A 26,789-nucleotide genomic window follows, 5' to 3' on the forward strand; every position below is an offset into this window, starting at 1 on the left:
GTTTGCGATTAAAGGTATAAAATGTTGTTTATAAACCCTGCTATATGGCAGCAGTCACATTTTAACACACTATGAATCTCCTGCAGACCACAGCGTGCCACAGTTTAAATGAACAACAACTAAAAGGCAAAGGAAATGAATTAAGTCAACCACATTTAAATAATTAAATATTAAGCTCATTGTATACTCTTGTGTTAATCACATTGTTTTTTGCAGCGGAGAAGCTGTCAGTGAGGAAAACCCTTGATGATGATGATGACTGCTAAGGGAGGGGACAGTACAGACCCTGATAAATGTGAGGTTTCATGGTCTCCCCTGACAAATCATCAATGGCCAGGAACCTTATAGCAGACACACTCTATTGCTCCCACCCACAGAAAGTTTTTTACAGAAGTCAAAAAGTTCCTTTTTCATTCTACAGTCAAACAGCGGGCCTTGTTTATTTCTTTTTATGTGACACAGCTGAAGGCCTGAGAGAGTAGCTTAGGTCAAAAGTGTATGCTATACAATAAGAGAGAGAGAGAGAGAGAGATTTTTGGGTTTTCGTTGAGAGGAAATTTTGAAACATTGTGCAATGGTGCCGCAAAAGTTTTGAAAGGTTGGGTTTTGCCTGCAAAGCGTCTGTGAGTCGGTCCGTTGGAGGAGAGGTCTCCATGTTGCATCCATACAGAATGGAGAGCTACCTCATCCCACCCGTAAGTATCTTTTATTTTTATCGTTTTCTATATTCTCTGTAGACTTTCAAGCATCTGGGGCTTTAAAAGAGTTCCTCGAGTTGTTTTTTTTAAATGCAGCTTTAAACAGAAACGCATTTGTTAATCAAGAGGAATGACAGTGTGTGTTATTTCAAATAACAAGACTTAATGTAAGTCTGCTTCACTTTGAAGACAGCACACAAACTGTAAGAGTCTTTTATACTACAAGCGACATGAAAATGAAACTCAAAACTTCTTCAGAGTTTCAGAACAGCAGTGGCAAGAAAAAAAAAGTCATTATTATAACACAAATGTGACTAATGCCTCATCTGATTTACAAATCTAAACATATTTAGACACAATGTGAGCATTTTATTAAAGACAAATGGAGATTATCAGTATTTTCTGTAGGTAATTAAATAGGCAATGATATAATGTGTGTTGTCTGCATCATATACACCATCCAGTAAAATGTTTTTTACTCTTGAGAGTTTTTTTGTGGCTGAAAATGTCTTTTATTTGCTCCAGCAGCACTCAGAAGAAATGTACGATCCTGAGATCTACAGACATCAAATAGCAGAATATTATAATCCATATGTCTTAGATACAGATATCCAGGCAGGTGAGTTTTACTTCAACATGCATTTTGTCTCATGTGATCAGTGTTTCAATTGAACCCGCCACTTATTCTATTAGATTACAAAGAGATAAGTTTGAATTAAAAAACATTTTAAATTGCAAATTCATGATCAGTGTGTGGGCAAACATTACACGACATGGTGCTTTCAAAACAGTGCTTTCAAATTGTTATTAAATGTATTTTATTTTCATTAAGATAAGCTTCATTTAAGTCTTAATCTTCAAATTAATCACCATGACCTGATGTGGTCTTTTCTGGTGCATCGCACATAAAAAGCCTGCAGTGTGTGTGCAGCTGGAGCGCACCACATTAGCTTGTATGGAACACAGGAAACAGATGCCATTTCTTTCGGCCGCTACAATTTACAGACATAGAACAAACTTTCGCCCCTTGGGGTTTTCTTGATACAAGAGAGGTGCTTTACTTTCTCTTGTAATCAACTGTTTTGAATATTGCACCAAAACAATATCAGAAGGGGGGGAAAATACTTTTCCTGACCTTTTAGCAGAGAAAACGCCCCCACTGAGAAAGCGTCAGTTGTCTTTGGGATAAAAATATCTTGTGTCTAAAATCTAAATGTGTCTATCTATGTCTAATAAATTTTAAATGATAAACTGAGATGCTACATATAGGAGAGTGATGTTACAGTGTTACAGTGAATGTATGGTATGGCTTTAATGACTAGTTTGATTTATTATATTTAAGAGTATACACTTTATTTTGAGGTAGTTTTAGTTAGTCTTGTTATGCATATACATTTTGCTGCAATACATTCCTGCTACACTGCAACATTTATATTACTTTAATTCATATTTTATTAATGTTATACTTTATCCTTTAGTCTAACTTGTACTACTTTACATCCTCATATCTAGATTCTATTTGTTTCTACATGTGTGGTTTTATTATGACCCAGGTTTTTCAAAGGCAGTGACTGCTCTTGCAATTGTTCATTTGACCAGCTTTGAACTTTGAACTTTGAAGGGGTTTGCATGTGAAATACAATATATAATATATTTTTTATTTGGCTCTCCTCTTTTTCCTTGCTTATACTTGAGATATGTAAAACTTGAACTTGCCTTATTTAATTCTGGGGGAACAGCATGAAAAAGAAGAGTACAAATTCACAGTAAATGTCTGTGGCAACACTGTTAACAAACAGGAAAGAGCTTCATGCTGAATTCTCTATTATTCTCCTCTTTTCACTCGGTTTATGCAAACTCAAGCACTATGAGTAAGCAGCTCGTCGTCAAGTCCAGTTGCTTTTGACTTAGTAAGACTGATTTTCATTGACACACAGTCTGGCTTTTCTTCCTTAGTCACCTCCAATTGTTTAAACGTGCTTTTGCTGTATCAAATTATTTAAAAGGCATTTTCATAACTTTTGTATGAAGCTGTGTGTTCAGTATCTGTCTCTTTCATTTGTTTGAATACAGCTCTTTGTCAAGACAGGAAAGCAGTCCTCATATAGCAACCCTAACCTAGACAACAAAAAGCTGTGGCCATTATGCTGTTTCTCACCTCCCTCTATCTGTTCAGATCACTGGGACTACCACCCTCACCCTCATGTACACCCTGTAGAATTTGAAAACCTCCAAGAGACCAACTTCACAGAGCTGCAGAGTGTGCAGGCTCTCCACCCGCCCGGCCTCATACGACACGACCCCATACGATACGACGCAGAAAACCTGCTCGATCCAAATCTTGGGGCGCATCCACATGTGTTACAGCAACCAGTAAGTCCTGTCATTTAGCAGAAACACACATTAAAGGAACAAACACACACGGGTGCATGTACCTGCTCACAACAAACACAGAGTTACTGGTGAGTTATGTATTATTAGTCAGGTGCTTCAGTGTAATGACTGCAATTAGTCATTGTTAAAGTTATAACAGTTATGATGACTCAAGTCAGGTTTTCCTGAGCATAGTGTTGTACTGATTGAGTACAATTCCAAGGAACAGACTGTTGCTTAATGGGAAATGGCACACAGATGCTTTAAAACCTTCATACACACCTCTAAATCTCCAAATATCCCTCCAGCTCACTGGAGATTTTCTTCAAACTCAACATAATTCACAGTGGGGTTTTAAATCAGAGAGGACATTCGGAGAATTTGAGGCCTTTTAGGGTCCTGTGACCAAAATCAGGAAGTGAATCTTTAAGTTACAAGAAAAACTGTTTTGTTTTGTTTTTTAATTTAATTTTAAAAAGAGCATTTTTCTTTGAATAGAGTCTGAGGGCTCATCAAAGCTCAGTCAGTATCGCAACTGCATGCTCCACCCGTGCAGTTGTGAGCCAGTGAACCAGAACAGAGATCTCTGGTTTTGGACTGCAGTATCTCTCACCAAGTCAACATTTTCAGATCGGAAACCTCTTCACTTGCTTGTAACATTACTATGAGCTTATGTTGACCAGTAGAGATGAAAAAGGCAGAGAGCAAATGCATTTATATAGCACATCTCATCTCACAGGCATTTTTTAAAGTGCTTGTCATAGATTTGAAATGAGCATACTGATTTTAAAAGAGTGAATCTGTTGCCAATCATTTAAAATTCTAGTCAGGATTAGAGGCTTTTTAAACATACTGAATATGTCCGGCTGAATGCATCTGCAGCTCCAACTGAGGTCACAGTGGGGCCAAAGGTGTCGTGGATTTAAATATTTCACTCAGTGAGATGTAGCTTCAGTAAAGTACTGGAACAAGCAGATACAGTGAAGTGAAGTGGTAAAATGTCAAACATATGGCATAATGCATAATTATCTGGCATTACTTGAGAACCTTTGTGTTCATACTTTAATAATCATAGTTGTTTTCAGGAATAGATGATAGTTAATGACATATTTTTCACTTAGAGATCATATTTTGAGCCAAAATTGCATTTAATTTCATGTAATTTCCTTAAGTGGATCTACCACAGGTGAACCTCAAATTGATTAGGATTGTGTTGTGACTAATCATCAATTTATAATGAGTTCATAGTTGAATGTTTTAATGTATCTTGAAGCATGGGACACATATTTATATCCTATAACACATGCCTTTCATAAAGAGGGCACAAAGCCTGTGTGCTTGTAAGTCACATGATAGTTTTTTTTTTGCGGGTGAAATTTCCCTTTTGAAAAAAAAGGACAGCCATTTTTACAACCAGAGGAAAATGTGTTTGTGTGTGGAAACACACAACCTGGTGTTAACACTTTAGTTGAAACGGTGTATGAGAATATATTGTGAAAACCACAGTTCACACATGGAATTCACATATAGGTTTCCACCACTGACTGTTTTGTGTAAAGGGTGAATATGTTGACAACTGTTGCCCACCCAGGCATACAGCTATAGCAGCTCCCCACATCGCAGCTCATGCAGAGAAACGTTGCCTCTGTCAGGTTTACCCACACTTACAGTGGGAAAGTTTCACTCCAAACATGTCAGAAAGTGTCTGCTTTTGATTACAGTATAATAAAGAAGTAGCAGCATAGTCATGCTTCTGAAAATAACAACATGCCCTAAAACATGCCAAAATACTTCAAGTGTCAGACATGGCTGTTGGAGAATTAAAACAAAAATGCATGAAAAACTATTTGATTTCAAAGTTTAAGGTTGAGGTTGACACATAAATACCATCACCAGTGGAAGTAGTATTCAGTGGATTTCCTCAAAAAGTATCAAAACCACACCACAAAAATACTCTATTACAAGTTCTGCTTTCAAAACTTTACTTAAGTAAAAATACAGAAGCATTAGCAATGAAATATATTAAAAGTGATAAAGTTAAAGTGCTCATAATGCAGAATGGTTCCTATTAGTCATAGTTAAGGCTGCTTCCAATCAAGAATTTTCCTAGTCGACCAATAGTCATCATTTAGGGCCATTAGTCAACTAGTCACCTGCTTGTTTGCGATGTTAATTCAGTTATTAAATGATATATTTTGGGCGGGCCAACACAATGGTTTGAGTTGAAGGTGTGAAAAAGAATAGTATCAGTAACATTGTTAACACTGTGCTACATTACAGAGAAATACAAAACCGTACTAATGAACCTTCATTAATATAGGCCTATATTTTATCTACAAGTGCACGTCACACACTGAGCGAGCCGCCTGTTAATGACGCTGTCAGCAAAGCAGTAATGATTGTGCTAAGTGGCTAATGGGCATGTAGCTACTTCCATGTTTCAGATGATACGTCATGTTTGTAGTCGACCAATGAAGATGAGTTTACATATCACCGTCCTTCACCTTCTCAAAATGATCCCACACTTTGGATTTCCTGCCCGACATGTTATTAACTAGCCTGTGGAATAACAGCAGGTACCAGCCCTGGAAATTAACATGACTCCTGTCTGACTGCTGAACGTGGCCTCTTCCTGTGTCTGTCCTTTCAAATAAAATTCCCACATGGTCTAGTCATAAAGGTTTGGATTTATTTTGACAAGGCGCAGCTCCTAATAGAGTTCCACTTTTTTTTTTTTCTGCGACTAAGCGACCAATGAAATCTCGCTGACTAATGATCTTTCTGCCCGACTAACTATTGTTCGACCACTGGGGGGCAGCCCTAGTGTCTGCATCATGTTTTATAAAGTGATCATATGTTTTGTATGTAAAATTTTAATCTGCAAAATAGTGAGTTTGACTTAAAAAGATGTAATGGAGTAAAAAGTACAATATTTCCCTCTGAAATGAAGTGGAGTAGCAGTATAAAGTATCTTAACAAATCTCCATATACTGCAGTCACATATGGCAGAAAACAACTACTTGATAGGTAAACACACAGTGAAGTAATGGTGTACTAAGCAGAGAGCAAAGTCACGCTCCCTCCGTGTGTGGTAATTCCAGTTTCTCTCTTCTTTGTCATGGCAGCCACGTGTGCATGTGGCTAGCTAATTGCTGACTCTCTGCACTGTGGTCAGCTGTTACAGCTGATATTGAGACAGCAGTGTTGCTAAGGTGTAGCACCCACCCTTTGGTTCCCTCAAGATTAATTACATTAGCTCTGTCAGCACTGTTGTCATTGTAAGCACTGCTCGTGCTGTTAGCACCATTAGCTGCTAGCCGCTAGTTCAGACACCTCCATGTTGAGAGCCGTGTGCAGACAACAGACAGGTATTATATAAAGCTCCATTAAAATAGTAATACTTACAAGTAGCTTAAAACTCCACTAATAATTGAAACATTATTTATTTGTTCATTTCCAGATTTAACTGAGCATCCATCATGACAGCTGCATGTTTCACAGCCAAGCTTTATTTTCCCAGTTCCAGTATTTTACCAGTACACATTGTGCTGAATTACATGAAATGATACTAATTTTTTCTGCTGTTGGCATAATTGTGTAACAACCCCCCCTCCCACACACACACACACACACACACACACACACACACACACACACTCAAATGTGGGACATTTGCGCCATATTGTCTTTGCAAACCAATACAGACAATATATGTAACATTTTCAAACAGTATGGAAAACTATATTTTTTTTATCTAAACTTTGAAGAAACATGAAGGGAATTTTAATATGCTCAACAAGCTAATACTGCATTCACATGCTCTTCAGATGGTCCCGATGCCCAGGTTGGGAGGTCGTTATTATGACTCCAGTGTGTTCATGAGTTTTTAAGTCATAATGTGGAACCAACACTGATGCTGCAAAGACAGTTAGTTGTATTTTATTGCTCAGAGCATTTAAACGACACATAAATAGGTCGTACATTCCCTAAAACCACTGAAATATTGCTCTACCTGACTTGTTAGCAGGGTTAATGCTAATAAAAACTTCTATAATTAATCTGAGTCACTCTGTGTGAACAGCAAATAACATCTACCTAAAAAGACAAAAAACTATGTGCAATAAGTGAATCAATAAAAGTTTTTGTACCATTAACCAAACATTTATCTTTGTCTGCAATGTCTCTGCTTATATGAAAGTTGGCCAGTTGTGGACAAAAATTTTGGCCAACTTTCCTGAGTTGTTATTCCAACTTGAAGGAGTGTTGACATGAATTTACCCAGTCAGAGACTAATTTTTATGATTATTTCAACACCACATAAATGCTTCATGAGTTAAACACTTGTGGACGTTTTTATTTAATGAACTTTGACTCCTGTCTCATAGGTAGCGTTCTTCCCTCGAGCTGTGTATCCACCACACGTGTCCCAGCGCAGCTCTGATGACGAGGATCATGAAGGACGAAGTCCCCCGCTCGAGGTGTCTGATGAGGAGTGTCTGAGAGATCGAGTCCCTTATGTCACACCAGGAGAGCTGGGTAAGAATATAGATTTTTATAGGCCGTTCCATATGTGCAGCGGGGGAGCACTTCAGCTCTCTGCTGAGCCGTTAACACGGATACTTTAAGAGAAACAACTGTGCTGGCAATGTGAGGATTCTCAGACATCCAGGTCATGGTATATCTAGAAGTGTTAAGTCACTGGACTCGCTTTAGAGTCTTCAGTCAAGAATCTAAAGCAGCGGGCCAGTGTTTTCTTCCTCGCTGAGGGATGGTGGAGGTTTGGCATTGAGTCATGTCAGCTTTGTGTTCTGCTGACATTTTAAGATGCACTTTTGGGATGAGCTACTAGTTGCACAACTGCTTTTACACTGCTGGTCATGCATCTTTAACGGAAGTGGGCTCACAAAAAGACAGAGTGGCTGTTTGTCTGTTATAAATGTTCTTGGTCTCCAAGGCTGGATTCTTATGCTGGATTGTGGAAATAATCCAGCAGGTGTACTTGGAGAATGGCAGGCTCCCTCCAGTGGTAATGAGGCTCCCTGTTAGAGCTTTTGTTCAGTAATCTGGTCTACTCTGTCTTCTTTAACCAAGCCCTACTACATGAATATGTACAGCCATCAGCACGTTAAAATGAAGCAATAATGGCTAACAGTCAATGTTTCTGATCTAAGAAATGAGGCTGTATTAGCTCCTATTTGTATTCAAATGGATAACCATTTGTTATATACTGTCTATGAGTGTGTTTTGTGAAAACAGCTAAACATTTTCAGTATTAATTCTATAACCAGCAGCTGCGCGTTGGATGTTCAGTAAAAACAGAAGACATAGGACACACTGTAAAAATCATGGACATAGCTACTGTGACGTCACACATTGACTTGTGGACTCCCATTTTCGAGTTCGGCACTTTGGCTATTGCCATCTTGGTTATTTGGAGTTAGAAGTGACCATATTTGGGCAAGAGGCTGGTGCTGTGGTGTAGTGAGGGGTGGATCTGACTGAGAGGCCGAGGAGACTATTGGCAGGCAGGCAGGCTGTCACTCAAAGTGGCCTGCCTTTGATTATGTATAAATTTGAACCTTAATGAAATTTAAATGGTGAGTTACATAAAAATTCACCTTCCTCATGAATGTTAAAATTAGCTATTGACCAAAATTGTTTTTGTACCAGGCTGCACGTGTTAATTTCTGCTGTAAAGTTGGGCATTTTAACATGGGGGTCTATGGGGACTGACTCGCTTCTGGAGCTAGCCTCAAGTGGCTATTAGAGGAACTGCACTTCTTGGCACTTCATTTTCAGCCTACTTTTCCAGCCTTGGAGGTTGCCACTTGGTTTTTACCACCAACACAATGATACACACTGCAAACTACAGACTCAGTTTTCAAAAGGCGACTGACTGAGTGAAAACTGGGATCATCCTCCATACTGTTACGCTAACAAACACCTGTCCAGATGTGTTCATCAACAACAGCAGTAAAACACTGGTTTCAATCTAACGTGTGCATCAGTGACGCTGCACTTCAAACAGTGTTTTACTTAGACCCGTGAGTAATCAGCTGTGCATGGCCACGCGCACAGCTGTCATGTTTTATATTTTTGGTTGACATGAACACCGACATAAAGCAGGAGAAGTTCAGTGAGCATCCATTGTGTTTGATGTTGGTTTGGGCTTTAAGAGCCACTTGATGACTCGTCATTACTAATATTGGTGGGTAACAAACTTCCATTTGTCACATGCCGGGGGTGCATCCCACTGCGATTACACACTTGCTCTCTAGTTCCTCTTTTGGCTGGTTTAGGACCTGACAGGACCTGCTTTGTCTCAGTAGTGTCTGGTACAGAATGTCTGCAGCGCTGGTAGCCAAATATGTGCATAATTTACTCTGTTCATATTTGTGCGAGGTTCCTTTTTATTCAAGCACCTCTGTGAGCATTCAGCGGCACTGACTGTATGTCATGTACCTCACTGGTACTTATTTAACCTGTCCCACATCAAGGCAGCCCTTTGCAATTTTTTGTTAATGCCAGTTTTAATCTAAACATGGCCTTACAGAGTCCCTGTACATTTGGAATATGTGGGTGCAGGGATGACTTGAGACAAATAGATAAGTGGCTCTTCAAGTGTAAAGACTATCAGTCTGGCTCAGGATTCAGGCAAGGTTAACCAGGACCGCAACATGTATGTTCCTTACATGACCATATATTGCAACTTAAGTAATGGCAACCACAAGGTTTCTTACTGAGTACCCTCTTCGTAGGTTTATCACGAAGCACCATGACAATGTGGAAAACACAAAATCAATGACTCACAGAGGATTACATCAGCCAGGGTTTTGCAGAATTTTAGTTTGGGTTTTTTTTTGTTTTTTTGTTGCTTCATATTAAATATAAAACAAAACCTAGAACCGAAAACATATTTTGTGCCTCTGTGCAACAAAAAAAGTTCCTTTTTTTGTCACTAATTTGCCTGTCTGAGATCTCACACATATATATATATATATATATATATATATATATATATATATATATATATATGTATGTATATATATATATGTATATAAATATAAATAACTGATATGGTTGGTATAGACTGGTTGAACCCTGCAAAAGCAACTGAACCACCTCATTTAAAGTGTCACAGTGCCACAGCTAGAATTACAAGCTTGATTTCATTTTTCTTATATTTTTTTTTATAATAAACAGGTTATAAGCTAAATCTGTACATTAATATATAGAATTGCAGTGGGTTTCATGATTAATGTTGCAACTCTTTGATGTTTCCAACAGGGAATAAAAAGAAGATCCGTTTGTACCAGTTCCTGTTGGACCTTTTAAGGAACGGTGATATGAAGGACAGTATCTGGTGGGTGGACAGAGACAAAGGGACATTCCAGTTTTCTTCCAAACACAAGGAGGCTCTCGCACACCGCTGGGGAATCCAGAAGGGAAACCGCAAAAAAATGACCTATCAGAAGATGGCTCGTGCTTTGCGCAACTACGGCAAAACTGGAGAGGTGAAAAAGATAAAGAAGAAGCTGACGTACCAGTTCAGCGACGAGGTGCTGGGGAAGACTCATCTGGAGAGAAAATATCTGTAGGCAGGAGGGATACTGAAATGTCAGGATTTACTCATGAAAAGTGTAGTTATTGTTTTAGGTGCTTAATCAAATGTGCCAATAAGGTGAATTGCATCTTGTGAATAGCATAATTACTGCCGTACAGTGGGTTCAGTAAGTGATATTACAGCCAAAAGGCAAAAGGGGGAAGGCAGAGGAGGATGTAGTAATTACAATGTATGCATCTTAGACCCTGGGTCAATGTGGTGCCCAGTATGTATTTTTAAATGTGGGTGCACACACATAGCTGTGGAAGCCCATTTCTGCCATTGCGATAAAAAAAAAAAACATTAATCCAAAAAAATAAAAATAAAAATAAATAAATAGAAACTCTAAAAAAATAAAAATAAAACACTTAATATCTCAAAAATATTGAAAAACACTTAAAATAATTACTAAGTATCTAAAAAAGATATTATTTTCATAATAATGACTTAGTATCTCAAAATAATGTGAAACTTTCTCGAAATAATGACGTAGTGTCGTATCAGAATGTCAAGAAATAAGAATTATTATCAAAATAATGAGAAACTGTTTTAAAATAACTTCATAACTAAAAATAATGAGAACATTTCTCATTATAATGATATAGCATTTCAAAATAATGACAATTTTTCAAATGTAATGAGAAACTTTCTCAAAATAATGAGAAAAGTTTCTTTAAATAAAAGCTTAGTGTCACAAAATAATGAGAAATGCTCTCATAATAATGACTAAGTATCTCAAAATAATAATTTTCTTATCTCAAAATTTAAATTGAATATCTTAAAATAATGACTTAATATCTCAAACACATACTAAGGGATACTAAGTGGTGGAAATGGGCTTCCGTACGTATCAGTGTAAATTCTATCTTAAAATGTCTTTTTAAGCATTCTTTTTAATATGAGGGTCACATTTTGTTTTATAACATTGAACATTGAAACATTTGAAAGAAGGCCTGTACCTTCTCTCTAACATTTGACTCTCCTTGTGTTGGACATGATTAAGTTCTCTTTAAGTTGTACATATAATTGCAGTGTAATATTTAAAATAGCAAGGATACACAATGTCATTAACCATTTTGATTATTTACATGTTAAGAAATGTTTTGTATAAATACATGAAACTCTGTATGTTATAATGAATTGCTGTAAAAAATAAATTGTTCATAAACATATGTGTATGAGAATTGTTTGTCAGTGACGACATCTCACATCAGAGGTAAAACACAAAGAAGAAGAAGTAAATATTGTATAAAGTTATATAGTTTTACAGATGAGGCTGTAAAGATCAGTGGTGACTCTGAGGGACTGTGAGGGTGAAGTGGCCTGTCACTCAGCTCTTGTATCTATGCCTGTGTATCCTGACACACTGCAGGCGTCAGCTCTCTGCTCACAGAGACAAAGTGACACATCTGGAGTTTTCAGGTTAACAGTCTGCAAGCATCCAGTTGGTTTTCTCTGAATTGAATACTGTAGTTTCCTGAATGGCCTTATTGTGCAATAATTACTTACGTCCATGAGACAATGGGCCCCCGGCCACAGATATTCAAAAGGGCCTACCACTTCTCCTACACAGGAGCAAAACAACACAGACTTTGTGGTGGGTTTTGCTTCTTTGCTGTTGTAGTTATGCGTCTTCCTTTAGTCACGTAGCACCTTTTTGTGGTTTTACGTCCCTTTGAGTTAATAGTGTATCTTTTCTGGTTGTTTTGTGTCTCTTTGTGGTTCCTTTGCATCTCTTTATGCACTTTTTGTGTCTGTTTGCAGTAATTGCAGTCTTTTCCTTGTCACTAATATGAGTGACATTTTGACAATGATTTCCAGGATGGTCCCCAAAACTTTAGGCCCCTGGGTCTGTGACTAATAGGCCTGTTCAGTAATCCATCCATGCTTACATCTGTGTTTCTCTGTATTTGTCATAGTCGGTTTCCTTTTAATGACAAGTGTCTCATTCATCATTTTCCTGAACAAAGCTGTCTTTAGTTAACTGAATTTTCAGACATGCTTATAAAATGCGAATCAGCTTCCTGACCATCACACCTCACTTCAAACAGAAAAATAGGAACTTCACGATGTTTATTTACCACATTTCAAAACCTCTTTTGTGGATTAAATCCAGTTCAATAAGACAGAATAAAACAACACTAAAATCCTCAAAGACAATTAAATAATAATACATATCACAGTACAAAGTCACTGTAATACAAAGGAGAAATCATTTGCTGAAATGTCATGTGCAGTGTGTAAATATAAAAATACTACAGCAGCTGGTGTCCCAAGGGCCAACAGCTCCCCTCAATGGTCAACGTGTAATTAATACTCAGGTGGGAAGATTAAAGGAACAGAACAGAACAATACAACAACAATATAATAGCAAAACAATATAGTTTCACCACAGCCAGGTAATTTAATAGTCTTATTTTTTACTTAAGTTAAGTTGAAGATGCTTCCTTCAACAAGCAAACAATGCTTAGTTCCAATTCTGAAAACTGCACATGGTCATTGTGGTTGACAAAACCCACTTCTCACAATCTGACTACCAGTCCAGCCGTCATCCGGTCTAGCCTTGTAGAAACAGTGTAGTATGCCGTAGTGTAGTGTAATGTAATATAGTTTAGTATAGTATAGTTTGATTTAGCATATCATAGCATAGCATAGCATTATGTAATATAGTGTACTGTAGCATAGCATAGCATGGAATCGCAGTAGTAATAGTATAGTGTAGTATAGTATAGTATAGTTTGGTGTAGTGAAGCATAGCGTAGCATAGCATTATGTAGCGCAGCATAGCATTGCATAGTATAATATAGAGTAATATAGCATAGCGTAGCATAGCATAGCATAACATAGCACTGTATAGTATAGAGTAGTGTAGTATAGTATAGTGTAGCATAGAGGGAGCGTAGTATAGCATAGAATAGCATAGTATAGTATAGTGTAGCATAGTATCATATAGTATAGTATAGTATAGTATAGTATAGTATAGTATGGTATAATATAGTATAGTATAGTATGGCACAGCACAGCATAGCATAGCATAGCATGGAATCGCAGTAGTAATAGTATAGTGTAGTACAGTATAGTATAGTTTGGTGTAGTGAAGCATAGTGTAGCATAGCATTATGTAGCGTAGCATAGCATTGCATAGTATAATATAGAGTAATATAGCGTAGCATAGCATAACATAGCACTGTATAGTATAGAGTAGTGTAGTATAGTATAGTGTAACATAGAGGGAGTGTAGCATAGCATAGAATAGCATAGTATAGTGTAGTATAGAGTAGTGTAGTGTAGCGCAGTATAGTGTAGCATGGGGGAGCGTAGCATGGGGGAGCGTAGCATAGCATAGCATAGCATAGTATACTATAGTGTAGCATAGTATCGTATAGTATAGTATAGTATAGCATAGTATAGCATAGCATAGTATAGTATGGTATAATATAGTATAGTATGGCACAGCATAGCACAGCATAGCATAGCACAGTGTAGTATAGCATGGTATAGTGTAGCGTAGTATAGTATAGTATGGTATAGTATAGTATAGTATGGCACAACATAGCGTAGCATAGCATAGCATAGCATAGCACAGTATAGTATCATATATTTATTTAACAGTACTTTTTAGATTAATGTTTTACATACAAAACATAGTCACAGTAGAAAATACAGTGCATAGTTGAATGATATATTATCCAGCAGTATGTAAAACAGTAGATTTATGCTCATATCCACCAGCTTGTAAAACCATTTACATATAAATATATCACAATGTAGTTTTTTTTTCCTTACAGTTTTCTCCTGTGTTAATGTGTATAGTCAGACAGTTTTTGTCAACTCACAACAAAACTCACAACAAATCAACCATATGTGCTACAGATTTGCAACTTTCACCAAACTGTAGCCCCAATACTGAAGAAACTTTTGTACATTTAAACCTATTGCAAATTATGAAGTCCATCACATTTTCAATGTTCATTAAAAAAAAAAAAAAATGAAAAAAAATTTGGAGTCATGGTAGATGATGTTCGGAAAATATCAGAATTTTATCTCAAAAACAGAATTTTTTACAGCATTTTGAATTTCGCTCTCATGCGAACAATTGGAGTCAATGCAAAAATAACAGAATTTTTGACAGCCGTTTGAAATCTGCCTTTACACACTAACACCTGCTGTCTTACACACAGGTGACTGACTTAGTCAGTTTGTGAAGTTACAGGTGACATTTCAGTTTGCCAGTTAGCTCAGTGAGATAGAGGATGGTTCTTGGTGTTGAAGATTGTGAGTTCAAGCCTCAGCTTGTGCAACATTTCCATATGAGAAATCTACCCAAACTTTTCATAAAGGTCCAGTCCCATGCCAGATGTCCTCAACTGGAAACACAAGACAATAGTCCTGAAGGGGGCGCTACAGCAAGCCTCTAAATTTCAAAACTTCATAACTAATCAACCATATGTGCTACAGCTTTGGAACTTTCACTCTGAAATTTGCTTTTCCATGGCATGGATGGCTACTGTCTGGCACCCTGATGCTTGGCTTAGTCAATCTGTGAAGCCACACATGACCTGTCACTTGTCAATTAGCTCAGCGAGATAGAAGATGGACCTCAGTCTCAGAAGTTGTGAGTTCAAGTCTCAGCTAAGGCAGAATGGACATTTTAATGTGAAAGTCCTATGTTCAGGCATCATGCTCTGTGATTTATTGACTAATCATTGCAGCTGTAGCATTCCTATAATGAGCTAGAAGAAGTTTTAAACATATATACTGCAGAGTTGTCTCTTGCTAATTAGCTCAGTGAGATAGAGCATAGTGTCTTATGATTAGAATGCCACCTTTTTTCATCTTCCTACACTCTGCTTGTTGCTCAGAATTGCCTAATTTTGCCTAAAATTGCCCGGCCCCGACCATTGCTGCACAGCAGCTGTAATTATTTGTGAAATTGTATGAGTGCCTGTATCGTTCCTGTGTATCGTGTTTCTGAAAGCTGAAAAGTGTTTGTTACATTGATAAAATGATGAGTCGGACTTGTATCTGACTTTGTGTTGAGAAAAGGATACAGTGCATGTGTGGTAAGGGTTTAAAAGGTGCTAAACAAAGACAAAAATGAACATATAGAATCTCTGAAGAGAACATCTAAATGAACCTGTACTCTGCAATTTCGTAGATTCCTTCAGGGGAAAACACACTAATATCTACCAACAGATAAAACAAACCTATGCATCTCCTCTTCTGAGCCATCCTCCCGTATTATTCATTCATAGATTTCCAGGGTGGTTAGGTAGTAGAACAGATGTGGGGAGAGCAAAGAGACTTTTTTTTTTTTGGATTCAAGGTTCTAAATTTAACCACAGCCTTACATCCCTTCCCCTCCCTCTCCAGGCCTATCATTCAGCTGAGGTGTTGGAGGAAAGGATGGTTGAAATATAGTCCGAGGTCAGACGTGAGCGGGGGTGGTCTGGGGGCCGGGTTGCTGCTGGGATGGGGAGCACGAGCCGAGTGGGTGGTTGTTGTGTTTTTGGACATTGCGTCGAGCCAAGGAAAAAAGAAGTCAGGAGAGGTGGGATGGTTCATGAAAGGGGTTGGGGGCAGCACTATTAAAGGCAGAGGGGTCGACATATACACAGCAGACTGTTTAGGAACAGTGAGTCACACTGTGGAGGAGAGGAGATCATTCAGGATGCCGGAGCCAGTCAAAAAAGCAGGTGAGTGTGCTCATTCAGCTGCTTTTGAAAGTTCTGTCATAACATTTCCTTAACACATGAAAATGAAACAACTTACAGTACATCTAAAAACTGTTGTAGCTCAGTATAATGCTGGTGTCAGTTAAAATGTCTAAAAGAGTCTACAGTACATGTGACCTGTTCTGACCTGATCTTATCAGCATGCAGCAACTGAGTATCTAATGGTACATGTTACTTCCTTTGTGCAATATTCTTGTTCAACCCAAACGTCTTCTACGAAACTAACAATGTGATATCACAATATGTGTGAGAAAATATTCTACTGTGCTGTGCCACACCCCTCTTAAGCAATAAACCACAAACTCAAGCTGCACACTGTTTTCATGATTAACAGTAATGTACCGTTTGGCTAAATAAAGTGATTATTACATTTTACATATAGCTGTATAACCACATTGTTCCTTAAGAAACTGTTTTGTCATTTTGTCACAATTAAAAGCTATTTTTTGCCATTTACCAGTAAATGTCAAATATAGGCCACAATGGTATAAAACCGGTATATAAATTAGATTTACAGGTTAATTATTTCCAGACAATATCATAACAATAACATTTAAGGGGTTAGGATGAGGGGTAAGAATAGAAAATGAAATGAAATAAACTTTACTGATTCCACACAGGATCAGCTGCTGCTGTTTTGCTAGCCATAAGAATTATGTATGTTTTTAAAGCCTATGTGTGTGTGTGTGTGTGTGTGTGTGTGTGTGTGTGTGTGTGTCTGTGTGCACACATGCATAGTTGTGTTGTTTTTTTTGTTGTTCTTGTTTTTTTCTTTTACTTTTTTATACTGAATGAGGCATGATGCTATGATCATGTAAAGTAGTAACTATAAAGTGCATTGCGACAAAAATAAAACTAGTTCATAGGAAAATGTTCTGCAGATAGTTAGATCAAGTAGAGTAACAACCTATGTTTCCAGCACATATAATTCAAATATATTCTGTGATGTGATAATATGGCACAAGTAACTTGGTGTAAATGTTCACGAAAGCCAGTGGCATCATAACGTGGCACAAGTAACCTAGTGCAAATGTTCACGTAGCCAATGGCGTCATAACGTAGTACAAGTAACTTAGTGCAAATGTTTTCATAGCCAGTGGTGTCATAACATGGCACAAGTAATTTAGTGCAAATGTTAACATAGCCAGCGGTATCATAATGTGGCACAAGTAACTTCATGCAAATGTTCACGTAGCCAGTGGCGTCATAACATAGTTCAAGTAACTTCGTGCAAATGTTAATGTAGCCAATGGCGTCATGATGTGGTACAAGTAACTTAGTGCAAATGTTCACGTAGCCAATGGCGTCATAACATAGTACAAGTAACTTAGTGCAAATGTTCACGTAGCTAATGGCGTCATAACGTAGTACAAAAAACCTGGTGCAAATGTTTACGTAGCCAATGGTATCATAACATGGTACAAGTAACTTAGTGCAAATGTTAACGTAGCCAATGGCGTCATAACATAGTTCAAGTAACTTCGTGCAAATGTTAATGTAGCCAATGGCGTCATGATGTGGTACAAGTAACTTAGTGCAAATGTTCACGTAGCCAATGGCGTCATAACATAGTACAAGTAACTTAGTGCAAATGTTCACGTAGCTAATGGCGTCATAACGTAGTACAAAAAACCTGGTGCAAATGTTTACGTAGCCAATGGTATCATAACATGGTACAAGTAACTTAGTGCAAATGTTAACGTAGCCAATGGCGTCATAACGTAGTACAAGTAACTTAGTGCAAATCTTCACGTAGCTAATGGCGTCATAACGTAGTACAAAAAACCTGGTGCAAATGTTTATGTAGCCAATGGTATCATAACATGGTACAAGTAACTTAGTGCAAATGTTAACGTAGCCAATGGCGTCATAACGTAGTACAAGTAACTTAGTGTAAATGTTAACGTAGCCAATGGCGTCATAACATAGTACAAGTAACTTAGTGCAAATGTTAATGTAGCCAGTGGTGTCATAACGTAGTACAAGTAACGTAATGCAAATGTTCATGTAGCCAGTGGCGTCATAACGTAGTACAAAAAACCTGGTGCAAATGTTAATGTAGCCAATGGCGTCATAACGTAATACAAGTAACTTAGTGCAAATGTTCACATAGCCAATAGCATCATAACGTAATACAAGTAACTTAGTGCAAATGTTCACGTAGCCAATGGCGTCATAATGTAGTACAAGTAACTTGGTGCAAATGTTAACGTAGCAAGTGATGTCATAACGTATTACAAGTAATTTATTGCAAATGTTCACGTAGCCAGTGGCGTCATAACATGGCACAAGTAACTTGGTGCAAAAGTTCACATAGCCAGTAGACAAAATCGCATCATACAACCTGCAGTTATCCATCCATTACTTCAAAGAGTTTTCCACTGGTGTGATAGGTGCTCTACGCTCCTTTTGGCCATGTTCTTTTTTTTACAGAGAGGCATGATGTTATGATAATGGAAAGTAGCAACTATAAAGTGTATTGAGACAAAAATAAAACTGTATGGTGGATAAAAATGTCCTGCAGATAGTAATTAATGTCATAACAAAGCATTAGGTCAAGTAAAGGATCTACCTGTGTTTCCAGCACGTATAATTCATATTCCGTGGCGTCACAATGTGGCACAAATAACTTGGTGCAAATGTTCACGTAGCCAGTAGACAAAATCAATCATACTACGTGCAGTTATCCATCCATTAGTTCGAAGGGTTTTCCATTTTGGCCATGTCAGGAACTCTATTATACGTCACATGGTCCAGGTGATAACACTGTCTGACGTGAAACTGACACTGTCACATTTCCAGCATCACTGCATTCACAAAATGCACCACTGATCCAAAAATGCCTGTCAGGATTCCAACTTGACAAATGAGCTTCCACAGTTTCTTTTTCCTCTCTTAGTTGGGAATGGATTGTTGTTTGTGGCGTGAGAGGCCCAACATATCACATATCAGAGGACACATTGCAGCCCAAATGGTCAGCTTGTGTGTGCTAAGACTTTTAGTGCCATGGATTTGACCAGGACAATAACAGTTATGATCGCCTTGCGCCTGTAACGCTATCATTAATTATTATTAAGACTCTGTGGTCAACAGGATGCTTTTTCGTGTTTAGTGCAATAAACATGGTTTGATTTATCTTCTTTAAAGGTAAACCAAATATGTATATTAAAGTAATCATTTTTTTAAACAGCATTATATCCAATGACAATAAGCAAGGGGTTTGAACCTATAGGGAATTATCACTTGAATGAGTTCAAGCTCATTGATTATCTGGCTGACCCACAACTCTACCATTTTGGTTTACTATTACTGCTCTCACAGCATTTTTGTCAGCAGCAACAGGCAGCAAAAAGCTCTAAAAACCCACTGCACATTACCTCCTCATCACTGAACAGCAGACGGACACAGTTAGCGACTATTTAGCGAACAGAGTGTTGCATTTAGCAGCTTCAAAGCCAGATATTTCCCCCAGGAGACCAAAGACAGAGCTAAAAGAGAGTCAGTGTTGGACCTTAGATTCATCAGGTGGCAAGAAACACGACTCCAAATGAATGATAATGTTTCTCCCTGTATCTCAGGGGGTTTAAATAAGCAACTGTTTGCTAACAAGCTCTCCATATCAACTTTAAAGGTACATGCAAATGTTCACAACTACTTTCCTCTGCATCCAATCAGTTATTTCAGGTTCAAGACACATTTTATTAAAGCTGATTTTATGCATGCACCCTATAAACAAAATGGAGTCCCACTCATGAAAATAGTGACTCATAGCACCATTAATGCTGCAACAACACTGCAGTGACCTTTAAAACAAGCACTTGGCTAATGTGTTGCACTAATAAACTATTATGGTCAGATAAAACCTACACTCAAAAAACAAAACATGAATAAATAATACAATTTGATAGCAACTGAAATAAACAAATATTAAACTGTTGTTGTTAAACTATGTAAGTTTAATAAGTTCAGATTTATTAGTGTCAGCAAATTACCCCTTAATCTATAATAAGAGTGTTAAACTTAGTTATCAACACTGAAAGTTCTTAATAAAGGTAATACTTGATTACAAGTGCTACAGGGATGATGTTTTTTGTGGGCTGATGTAGACCTTAACATCGCCCAAAGTTCCCTCGTCAAAAAGCCAATAGGATTTTCACATTGGTATTTGGATTATTGTCAAAAATAAGCTCTGTGCCATCAAAAAATGTATGATACTTACACATTTCGTTCAGCAATATGTACAGATGAACATCACTTTTATGTTTTATTTTTTTAGCTTAAATGTAATCACCATAAATGAAAAGCTAGCAATAGGCTATAAACGAGCTACATACATGACTTTAACGTCACCACCACAGGCTGTAAAGCTGTGTTCGGCACAATGACGTTCTGTAGTCTCATTTAGCCACTTGTTAGCAACTGTCTTGTTTAAGACACATAAAACCTTCAAAGTTCACGAGCGTGGTATTAACTTAGGAAGTTTATGTCCTAAAACAAAACATGAAAGTCTCTTAAGCTTGTGTTAACCACAGACCTTAATTCAGGCATCGAACCAAAAACCCATTGACTCTGAGACGAGGGAAACCGGAGTGCTAGAATGCTGAATCATTTCTTGGTTTTAGGACTTATTCCTGCAGCACTCTATTGCCAGCTCTGTACAGACTGTCATCTAAACAGTCTCTTGTATTTAGATTAACAAATAGACACTAATCAACAGACTCCACATAGACATCTGTTCTGTCTACCAGAGATATTTAATGGGCATGACCTATAATTTACTATTTAATTTTATATTATCTGAAACTAAGCCAGTTGATTAATTTTAAATTTGATAAAGGGGTGAAAGGTAAAGCAACACTGAGTGACTAACATGACAGAAGATGCCATAACAGTAGAGATCGCTGGCTGCAGACAGACTGAGGGCACATCATTCTTTCTGTGTCTCCAGGGCCTCAAAAATAGAGTCCTGCTAATCCCTCGAGTATGATACCTGCACCCCTGTTGCAGCTGAAGCCTGCCAGCCTCAATTATTAGTCCAGTACATATGCTTCCTATATATAAACTCGTAAGGTCATCCTACAACACGTGAAGTTTGTTTGTTCTGTATGATGGGAGTGTTGTGGACTCAAACCTGGAAACAATATGCATCTGAGTGAGGCCTGTCATGATTCCAAACACCTGGTGTTACTGCTGAACACATGACTACTCAGGGCTGTCAGTTACAATCACTATTTTTAGGTTGTTTTTTTAACATGACAAGTGTTGCAGATTGACATTACTATGTGTGTTTATAACTTTTTAAATGATAAAGAGACCTCTCTGCACAGCAGAAAAGGCAGCAGCTGGTATTTCACACAGTGAGTGTGAAACTTACTATTAATAGACTGACCATAGAAACCATGTATTGATTTAGTTATTTTCATTTCAGATCACTACCCAGGCCTTATTACCACCACTGAGATAGCTTTGTAATTGTGTGCTGATGTTCAGTGTGTTAGAGATGTTCCAGATGTGTCTCTCTTTGGCTGCTGGGTTCATTTTCATCAGAGTTTGAAAAAACAAAAACAAGCTCATGTTTTTGACTGAACACTAATAATGAAAGTGAATGAACTTTACTTCACCACCTGATTAGGAAGCAAAGGATGGATGAACATAGTGAGTGTGTACCAAAAATATTCCAACATCTTCTTAACAGGTGGTGGAATGTAACTAAGTATATATAATAAAGTACAGTAATTATGTACAATTTTGAGGTACTTATACTTGATTTTATACTTTGTCCTTCTGCTCCACCGTATTTTAGAGGTAAATACAGCTCAGTCACCAGAAGAAAATGGTGGCATTGTTCGTTTCTGCACAATAGAGATGGGTTTACTTTGTACATTTCATGCGTATCATATCGATGTTCCTAAAAGCCCCGTTTCCACCAAACACTTACGGTATGGTACCTTTGGAACCAAGCGTAACCCTTCAAACATGGTACCTAGACCCTACCGTGTCCACTGCAAACAGTACACTTGAATGTGGGCAGGGTTGTTGTCACTCACTGCTGCACATAACCCAGTTGAAATTAATATATATAAATGCTGTGTGCTAGGTACCCCAACAGAAGGGTGACCAAAAATGGGGACAGTTAGTAACAGTTCCATTTGTACCATCCACAACTTTTCACAGTGGAAATACCAAACTGAACTGAACCGTACCGTACTGCCTAGTGGAAACGGGGCTAAATTGACATACTGTAGTATATGACCTGACTTTGTCATCAGGTAATGGAAGAAATGGTGGATGGTGTCTCACCTAAGTAAGATGGCTGCCAAGCTGCAGACCACTGTTCGAGACCAACTAACAACAAAACCTAGGTATATATTAGCAACATATCACAACGTTTCCAGCAGCAATTGTGTGGGTATTTTAAGCCAATCCATGATCCTTTCTTGATCATAACTGAGTGTTTTTTGGCCCTAAACATAGCCACATTAATCACAGCTTTGTTGAGTGTTGAGAAATGTGATGTGTAATGAGTCCTACATAGTAACAAATGTACAAATGTAACCTATCTGTGGTTTGCAGAAACGCATAATGCCAACATTGTATGTCTGTATGTTGTTGTTACTTTGCAGATTCATATTTTACACACCTTTAAAACATATGATCCTCTCATAAGGTGTAATGCCGTGCTTTAGATTAAACTGCAATGCAATTACTTTACATACTTCCACATTAAGATACTGTTTATGTTTATGCATCAGTAGAAACACATTTTGAAAAGGGATGATTCTTCATAATAGTTTACTTTTGATACTTAAAATACATCTAGCTAAATGTACTTTTTGAGAAAATTGAGAATGCGGAACTTTTACTACTATTTTTAAATTGTGGTATTGGTAGTTTTACTCACTCACTTACTTACTCTTTTACTCAAAGGTGCAAACACTTCATCTATAGTCTTTTCTCAGTCCGTGCGATAGCCTTTTAACACAAGGCTCCAGAGGTCATATTATAGACACAAGGACACCTACTGAGTTGTCATCTTTACAAACACCTTTAAATTTATTATGACTCTGATTAACTGGTGATTATGTTGACAGGGCAGGGTAGAATTCGATATGCTCTTGCAAGTACTATGCCAGTAAGACTTATTATAAAGCCAGATGTTGGTGCTTTGAGACAAAAAGGCAAATTCATTGGTTTTCAGCTAGCCCCACCCAGTGTGCTGCAGACTGTACAGCACTACTTTTTCAACATGGGCAGCTCCGCTCAGCTCACAAGATTTCTTCTTCTTCTTTTGTTAAAATATGAATGACCTATTCTACTCCCTAACCTCCACCTCTATCTCTCCTTTTTTCTCTTTCTTTCTTTGCTGTTTGTTACAGTATGTGTGTTTTCATTGCATCACTTTTGTTTTTGAATGGATGAAAGCTTCCAAGATCAGATTTCAACACAAAAACGAGATAAACAGTATTTTGGGTGTTAAAAGTGAGACTACTGTTATTTGTTTTTCTTATTAATGTTCACCCAGGAAGACAAAAGTAGTGTGTGTGTGTTTTCTCCTAAAGATGGTTTGATTACACCTTAACAAAAAATCTGACACTTCAAAAGGCTCACCCACCCTCCCTTTTCAGTTTCAGCCTTTGCGAAGAAACCAAAGAGTCAGGAGGCAGAGGAGGGGTCCTCTGTGGTCTTTGAAGCAGAGACCGGGAAGGCTGACGCTAAAGTAAAATGGCAGTGCAACTCAAAGGACATCACCGGTGGCGACAAATATGTGATCACAGCCAACGGAAACAAGCACTCCCTCGCCATAAACACCGTCACCAAGGAGGACACCAATGTCTATGCTGTGATTGCTGGGGGGTCAAAGGTCAAGTTTGACTTGAAGGTCATATCAAAGCCAGGTGGGAGACTTTGATGCTGCAGCTGTGTGTTTGAGGTTTCTGTTTTCTCGCTTACGTAGGCGCCACAGAGCACAAAGCAAAATATAGCACTCAATGCAGAAAATCACTGAGGCAGTAAATACTTGATGCACTACATGCTCTTGATGTTTCTGCACATGAGCTCACAGTCTGCACACTGACAGCTACTCAGTGACAAATCTCTGAAACAGCTCTGTGTGGTCTGTCTTTAAGAAGGGTTTGCCCTAAAAGCAATAGTTTCACATTATGGGAACTACACTTATTAGCTTTCATGCAGAAAGTTAGATGAGGAGATTGATACCACTCTCATGTTTATCTGTTAAATGTAAGGGGGAAGCCAGCAGACAGTTACCTGAGCTCATAGGTGAGATTTTGGGGATACGTCCCCTGCAATGTTTAGAACAGTGGTTCCCAACTAGTCGTGGTCCAAAAGTGGGCAAGTGACTCACAAACATGTCAAGTTTGTAAAAAATTCACTTAATTTTTGAGTACAATGAACTTCCAGCACAAAGCTTTTACTTTGAAGTGCTGTTTCTTGCTGTAAAGTGAGTGACAAATGGACAGCTACTTGTGAGCGACAGCAAACTAGCTCGACGACATGGCCAAACAGAATATTAAACAGGGTGGACCTTTAACTAATGACTAAGGAGATATCTTGACCCGAGGCTGGGCAATTTAGGAACCACTGATTCTGAACATTTGGATTTTTTTCCTCCCAAACATGAGAGTAGCAGTGGACTTTTATTTTGACATATTTTAAAAAGATATTTACACTAATAATTGATGCAAAATAGCACAAATTGATGCATAAAAATCCCCAGAATTAAGCGTTTGATACTAAAGATTTTCTGGCAGAGGACCCCCAAGCCCTCGGGTATGTCATATGCGCCCCCCCCATGTTCAAATGAAGCCTACACCCTTGGTTTAGCTTAGCATAAAGACAGACAGCGAGCTAAACCAGCTAGCCTGGCTCTGCCAAAAGCCAACTCTGTGTAAAACACACCTTGTCATCACTTTCAGATTGCCAGGCAACCAGCGGAGGACTACTTGCAGTACTCCACCAAACAAATCATCCTGAAATGTATTTCCACCATTATAATCATTATTATACCCATAACCATTATGACACATCCAACTGCAAACAAGTTCGTTTCTCTTCTTTGCATTATAAATAATTGCAATGCAATGCTTTTGTCCATGACATCATCCCAATGTGACATCTATGGTCCAGCAAGTCTTAATGCTAAGCTAAGCTAACTGTGTTCTGGCTGTAGCTTCATATTTGCCATACAAACACAAGATTTCCTAAAATGTCAAACTATTTCTTTAAGGATGTGAATGTTTGCCTAATCACAATAATTTTCTCCAGCACTTCATCACATCAGCATTTTCAGTATGCTACACTGACTGTGTGCAAAGTGTGTTACAGAGCAACATTTGTGCCATTAGTCTGTCAGTGTGACCCGCTGAGGTCGTTTGTTTGGATTTGATAAGGTGGAAACAAATCTCGAAGAAAAGGCAGCAGACTAATGGGCCCAGTGTGCCACGACAGACATCCCACAGCTGTCTGTGGCTCATATCATAGCTGCCCTTACTCCGTCTGCATGGAGACCTTGACCCTCACACCAGCACATTATTTCCTCATGAGTAACCACCACTTGACTGGTGCTCAGGATAGGCATGAGAGGCAGCTGATAACACATGGAAAATTGTTCGGCCCTTCAAAGATAATAAGACGCAAGAAATATTTGGGTGATGAATGTTTGCCAGAGAATCATTTTCTCTGTGACAAAACAGTGTTTAGTAAAATATCAAATAGATTAACTTGTATAAATGTATAATTTTGACTTATTATGTGTTTTGGTACACAGATTATTAAGTCTTTCTCAAAATTTCACTATAAAACATTTGCTTTTTACACATCCAGCATATATAAATTAAGTCGGGCAGATTGGTTGCTTATTTTTGGAGCCAATTACATGTTAATGGAGGTAGGCTACTGTAGAGTGTAGAGACATTTTTACTGGAGCTCTTACTTGTGGCCTGTTATCTTTGGTGATGATAACACAGAAGCTCCAGTTGAGGCTCCAGTCGAGGCTCCAGCTGAGGCTCCAGCTGGGGCCCCTGCTGATGCACCCACGGAGGCCAGTGTAGAACCGGAGCAGGCCCCCGCTCCGCCTGCAGAAGCACCCACAGAGGACCAGCCTGCTGCACCAGCCGGTGATGCTCCTCACGCCGAGGGTGAGTTACTCACTCAGTCCCAATGTTCTTTCATTCAGTCTTTCATTGACTCCTTTGTTCAGTCATTGAACATACTGTTAATTATTATATCATCATCTTTGAGTTGGGCTTTCCTGAAAATGTCAAACATGCTGAAAACATTACACTCTGTGTGATATGTCACATGAATTCACATTACACTACATACAAGGTGTTGAGCTTATCTGCCAGCAAGGTGGAAAAGCCT

At 38.2% G+C, this 26,789-nt stretch overlaps 2 protein-coding genes across 3 annotated transcripts in view; both read left to right on the plus strand.

Annotated features, from left to right (window-relative positions):
• The first annotated feature begins 333 nt into the window (after window positions 1–333).
• On the plus strand, window positions 334–11,846 carry spi1b (Spi-1 proto-oncogene b). Of its 2 annotated transcripts, none has more exons than XM_049595940.1 (5): window positions 334–695; window positions 1,224–1,317; window positions 2,875–3,071; window positions 7,457–7,607; window positions 10,359–11,846. In XM_049595940.1, exons 1-5 carry the CDS (start codon window positions 654–656, stop codon window positions 10,667–10,669), a joined length of 795 nt encoding a protein of 264 aa, XP_049451897.1. In that variant the 5' UTR covers window positions 334–653; the 3' UTR covers window positions 10,670–11,846. The 2 variants fall into 2 exon arrangements, with proteins under 2 accessions (XP_049451897.1, XP_049451906.1); XM_049595949.1 differs by having other exon boundaries at window positions 1,227–1,317.
• Window positions 11,847–16,309: 4,463 nt separating this feature from the next.
• mybpc3 (myosin binding protein C3) overlaps window positions 16,310–26,789 on the plus strand; it is a 47,582-nt gene continuing 37,102 nt past the window's right edge. Inside the window, exons 1-3 of the mRNA XM_049596010.1 lie at window positions 16,310–16,370; window positions 24,035–24,304; window positions 26,393–26,563. Of these exons, the coding sequence (XP_049451967.1) occupies window positions 16,346–16,370; window positions 24,035–24,304; window positions 26,393–26,563 (466 nt within the window). The 5' untranslated portion in view covers window positions 16,310–16,345. The remainder of the gene's footprint in view (window positions 16,371–24,034; window positions 24,305–26,392; window positions 26,564–26,789) is intronic.

Source organism: Epinephelus fuscoguttatus, linkage group LG2 (assembly GCF_011397635.1).
Source record: "Epinephelus fuscoguttatus linkage group LG2, E.fuscoguttatus.final_Chr_v1".
NCBI lineage: Eukaryota > Metazoa > Chordata > Actinopteri > Perciformes > Serranidae > Epinephelus > Epinephelus fuscoguttatus.